The sequence below is a fragment of the Coptis chinensis genome, chromosome 8 (genome assembly GCF_015680905.1).
Source record: "Coptis chinensis isolate HL-2020 chromosome 8, ASM1568090v1, whole genome shotgun sequence".
Lineage (NCBI taxonomy): Eukaryota > Viridiplantae > Streptophyta > Magnoliopsida > Ranunculales > Ranunculaceae > Coptis > Coptis chinensis.
Window position 1 is genome coordinate 52,014,783 of NC_141463.1, and position 5,050 is coordinate 52,019,832.

Sequence of the window (5,050 nt, forward strand, 5' to 3'; positions counted from 1 at the left end):
TGAGTCCAAACCCATTGTGCCACATTGGCTACCACCTTGAACACCAGGCCCATATGGGCAGCTATGTTCCATAGTTTCATGTTTGTTATGCCAAGCCCACCTTCATCCTTAGTGAGCATAATTTTCCTTTTGCTAGCATGATGCATATTCTTCTTTAGAGTGGGTCCACTCCAAAGAAAATTAGCACAAATTTTTTCAATCTTCTCAAGTATTATGTATAATAAAAGTTCAAACCCAGCACACATGTAAAGAGTTCAAAACATATGGTATTAGTTGAAACCGACCATCATGTGAGAGGCTCCTAGCCTTCCAGTTATAAATCTTGACAATATATTTCTCTATCAGTGGATAACAATCTCGGATGTTGAGTATTGTCGAGACGAAATAAAGGGAGTTCAAGATATTTAACAAGTGGTTGAACCACCACCACACCCAAAATAGCTACCAACTCAGCTGCATCTTGATCACTAACGCCATCAGCCATGATAGTACTTTTAGAAGCATTTATGTGAAGACTAGTTACTCTAGAAAGCTGCGTAACTATTGCTGAAATAGCTTGTACAGATAAGGTATCCCTTCTAGTAAAGAGTAGAATATCATCACCAAAACACATATGCATGGGAGATATGTAGTTTATTGCACTTCGGGTGAGCTTTGAAGAGTTTATCCTACAACCCTCTATCAAGAATTCCACTGAATATTTCCATCACTAAAACAAACAAGTAAGGAGATATATACAAGATCTCCTTGCCTGAGACCCCGCTTAATTCCCAAGAAAAAAGCCTTGAGCAGATCCATTAATAAGAACTGAATAATAGGGCGTCATCATGAAACACATTTTGATCCAGCTTAGAAATTTAGGAGGGCATCTCAAGGCAATCAGAATATCAACAATAGAGTTCCAGGTGACAGTATCATACGCCTTCCTTTTATCAAGTTTTAGAAAGCATCTAGGAGAGATATTAATGTATGACTAAATACTCATTAGCTCTCAAACAATCAAAGAATCGTTCCTTAACCAAGAAACAGTGAAATAAATTGATAAAATCCAAGTGTCCTCTCCAAAAACTAAACCGGCCACATATAGGAAACCAACAAACTCCAAAGCAAAAGACTAAACTGGCCTTTAATTTGTGCTAATAACATGGATCACAACTTATTGAAACTAAACAACAATGATAAAAACAAAGACCCTGCGCACAAGCAACAAAGCAAGCGCCTAAACCACCGAGACACCGTCATGTGTATCCTTTCTAGATCCTGTACTGCATCAATTCCCCCTGGATAGAAGAATTAGTCCTCGAATTTGAGTCATCATCATTTAAAGAGTTATCAAAGTAAGGAAGGAGATGCTTCACATTGAAAACATCAGAAGTACGAACATAATTGGGTAACCATAGGCAATAGGCATTTTAGTTAATCTTCTCAATAATCACCTCGGACCTATCTTTCTAGGACCCAACTTGTTGTATGCACAAACAGGAAATCTCTCCTTAGTCAAAACTGCCCAAACAAAATCACCAACCTCAAACTCAACAGACCGGCAATGCCGATCAGCAACAGCCTTGTACTTGGCATTAGATTCCGATAAATTTTTGCGAACAACAGTGTGAATGTCGTGGAGGTGTTGAACAATGTCAGAAGCAGTAGCCTGAACAGACTGTAAGCCAGAGATAGGAGCGAGATCAGCATCAACTCGTGGGTTGAAACCATAAAGAACATGGAACGGACTGTACCCAAAACTCCTATTAACCAATCTATTAATTGCAAATTTGGCCTGCGCAAGAAAAGAATCCCATTGCTTCACCTTAGTTCCAACCAAACTACGCAATAAATTACCCAAAGAACGATTAATAACCACTTTTGTCTGGCCATCTGTCTGAAGATGTATGCAACAACTTCCTCAGACAATGCTAAAAGTGACTTAGAAAATGAGTATCTCTATCAGAAACAATGGAGTTAGGAAAACAACGCAAGCGATAAATATCACAAAAAAATTATTGAGCAACATTAACAACATATGTTGTCTTCTTGCAAGCAATAAAGTGAGCCATCTTTGAGAACTTGTCAACTACCACAAATATAAAATTGAATCCCGTTGTGTACGAGGGAGGCCAAGAACAAAATCTATACAAATAGCACCATGGTCGGATCGGAACAGGTAATAGCATAGCATATACAAACCTGTGTTTGTAGCATGTCCCTTATAGACCTGGCAAATCTGGCAACACACAACAAACTTTTGAACATCCTTGCTTAAACCCAGCCAAAAGTAACAATCAGACAAAAGCTTTAGTGTCTTGTCATGGCCAAAAATGTCCCTCACTATGCAGATCATGAATGAGGCGTAAACGAAGGCTACAGTCCAAACACAAAGGTGACGACTCTAAAAGAAAAAACCTTCCTGTAAAGAAAACTTCGACAGTTGACTTTCCTGTTTGGCAACCAATATAGGAGCAAAATAGGAGTCACTCTGGTAGAGTTCAGGAAACGAATCAAACCCCAACACCGTGTTGCGCAAGGACATTGATAAGCACCCAAAATTATATGATAAACCATGTAGAGACACTACGAATTGGTTGATTATGTATTTAATAAATGTAAATTAATTATATTTTTGTGTTTTCACAGGTTCCGGCAATTGACGATAAATTTGTAGCAAAACCTACGTTTTAGCATGAAGAAGTGTTTGAACGTGAAGTCTTCTCTCTTTGCTAATTTAAAGCTAAAAAAGGCCAGACTAAAGCCCGTGGACTCAACACCAACCATTTCCAGTCCAAATGAAGACAACAGTGCAGAAAAGCCGTGAAACTTCCGAAGATCATATCTCCTAATTTTGGACTCCGAATTTGGCACGGGAACTGTCAAAACGATCAGTGCAACAAGCTCTACACGAAGACGTAAAGTTGTAAAACTCAACATGGGCTATATGGACCTACCATAGGTCAAATCATGTGGCCCCCATCACTGATGTGGAATCTTCATTATTGATATTATGAAATGAATAGCTTTACCTACGAAATAAAGCGATGAACTTTAATCACAAGTAAAACTAAACTTAAACTTATGTTGCTATGTTTATCAAAGATTCTACTCTCAAGTCTATGAGATATAGTGGAGTAGAGTGATTCGTTCCACTCTTAATCCTTCCGCATGCTATGTTCTCAAGTGTAAGTACTCTAAACTTAAAGTCTAATAAGAGATTTACGAAAAAGGCAACTAGACTACGATGCAACTACCCACGAAATGCAACTAGTCGACGATGGGAATAACTAAGGGAATGCTACGTTGATTCGATGATAAGGAGTTAGAGGGGATTGATTCCACCTTAACTTCGACTTAATCCTATTAACGACGAATCGTCGTAATCGAATTGAATCGCCCGGCGACAACAATTGGTTCTTCCTAATCCCTAATTACACATGGCATTCCTACCAATTCATAACTAGCATGTGAACGATTAAACCCATTCTCATGGTGAACTAATCGTTTCTAGAGTGGAAAGGAAATTACGATGAATCTACGATATTCGGAATCAAGCTTTCATCAAGGCTTCTCAACCCCCTCTAATGGAGGTTTAGCTGAGAATCATTACGCAATCATTTCCGATTACTTTTAAACTAAACATGATATAAAGAATTGAAATTTACTTAATTAAACAATAATGAAATCTAATTTAATGACTCAAATGAAATAAGGACATGAATTGAAATTAGATCTAGAAATGGAAATGGCAAAATCGAAATTGATAAAAATACTACTTTATTGATCTAATCAAAATGAAGAACAAGATTCAAAGATTTAATCTAATACAATAATTGAAATGGAACTAAACTTAATTAATCTACATGAAAAACTAGATCTAGAAGCTATTTTAATGGCTACTTTCTATTCTAAGCTACCTTTATTTTCTAACCTAAAAATCTACTATTCTTTACTAAAAGATCTACCCTTAACAAAGAGCTAAACTTTTGTTTTTATACTTTCAGATCCAAAAATCGTGCATGGGCTTGGAGCCATGTTTTGGGCCAGAGAATCAGGTCCAAAACCCAATTCTTTCAGTCCAAAAAGGCCTCTTCAGCTGCAGTTGGCTTCCATAGACTTTTCGTCCACTTTTCCTCCTCTGATTGGGTCAACGCTTAGACCATTGGAAAGCTCTTTCCGAGCCGGTCGTTTTGACATAAGGTAGGCCCAATTTCGAGGTCTGAGTCCAAAGATACGGCTTTCGGAAGTTCTGCTGACTTGTGTCTTTGTTTCACCGTGTCGACTTTTCAGCTTTTGACCGGGCTTTAGGAAGGCTTTATCTTCTTGAATCTTGGCCTTTAATCACGGAACTCCTTAGTAACCGACCTTTTCTCCTTTATCTCACTAAAGTGGCACATTTCTGCACATAATGGACTTTGAAGCATGAAATGCATAAAAACACGTAATCAGTGTTAACTCTTAATTATTACTCACATAATTGGTCTAAAAGTATGACTGTTAAAGGGTTAAAACTACAGTTTTGGGCTCTTATCAAACCACCCCCAAACAGCATTTTGCTTGTCCTCAAGCAAAGATGAGAAATTAACATAAGTGACCAAAAATGAGTTCTATCTACTTCGTTTCACCGAGTTGATTCAATTGACCATATGCAACAAGGCCTTAAACCACTAGGAATTCCCTAGTGGACGAGTTATAGCCTCGTGAGAGTTTTCCAGTGAAGGTACTCACAAACTTCATCTATACTACAACGACTAAGAAATAAAACTATTGTTTTCCTCATTCATGCTCCAAACTATCTATACATCTCACTAGCTATGAACAAGAATAACCAAGTAAAAAACCTAAGCTAATATATGCATAATAATCAATCATCTATAATAAACATATATACAATGAGTAATACTATGAAATGTCTAGCAGGTCCGTTTCTGAAACTCGGAATAGCGTCCTTAAGTAGGTTCTCACAATAATAGTCAAGATACAATACTCGATTTTTCCACTCAAGTTTAGCTACTCTAGTCTTGCGGTGGGCACACTTTACCTTACAATCTCAATGACAACAAGG

The 5,050-nt window shown here is 37.6% G+C and overlaps 1 protein-coding gene across 1 annotated transcript; it reads right to left on the reverse strand.

The window, feature by feature from the left end:
* Window positions 1-1,017: 1,017 nt before the first annotated feature.
* LOC147481880 (uncharacterized) lies at window positions 1,018-2,557 on the reverse strand. The gene is made up of 2 exons (XM_086577977.1): window positions 2,185-2,557; window positions 1,018-1,777 (listed from the first exon to the last, which is right to left on the reverse strand). The coding sequence occupies exons 1-2, from the start codon at window positions 2,248-2,250 to the stop codon at window positions 1,433-1,435; spliced, it is 411 nt and encodes a 136-aa protein (XP_086434103.1). The 5' UTR covers window positions 2,251-2,557; the 3' UTR covers window positions 1,018-1,432.
* Between the last annotated feature and the right edge of the window lie 2,493 nt (window positions 2,558-5,050).

Coding starts and splice junctions, on each gene's coding strand:
- LOC147481880 (XM_086577977.1), bottom strand. CDS start 2,250: ATGTTCAAAAGTTTGTTGTGTGTTGCCAGATTTGCCAGGTCTATAAGG. Junction 1,778..2,184: donor GGGACATGCTACAAACACAG/GTTTGTATATGC, acceptor TTTCTTGCGCAG/GCCAAATTTGCAATTAATAG.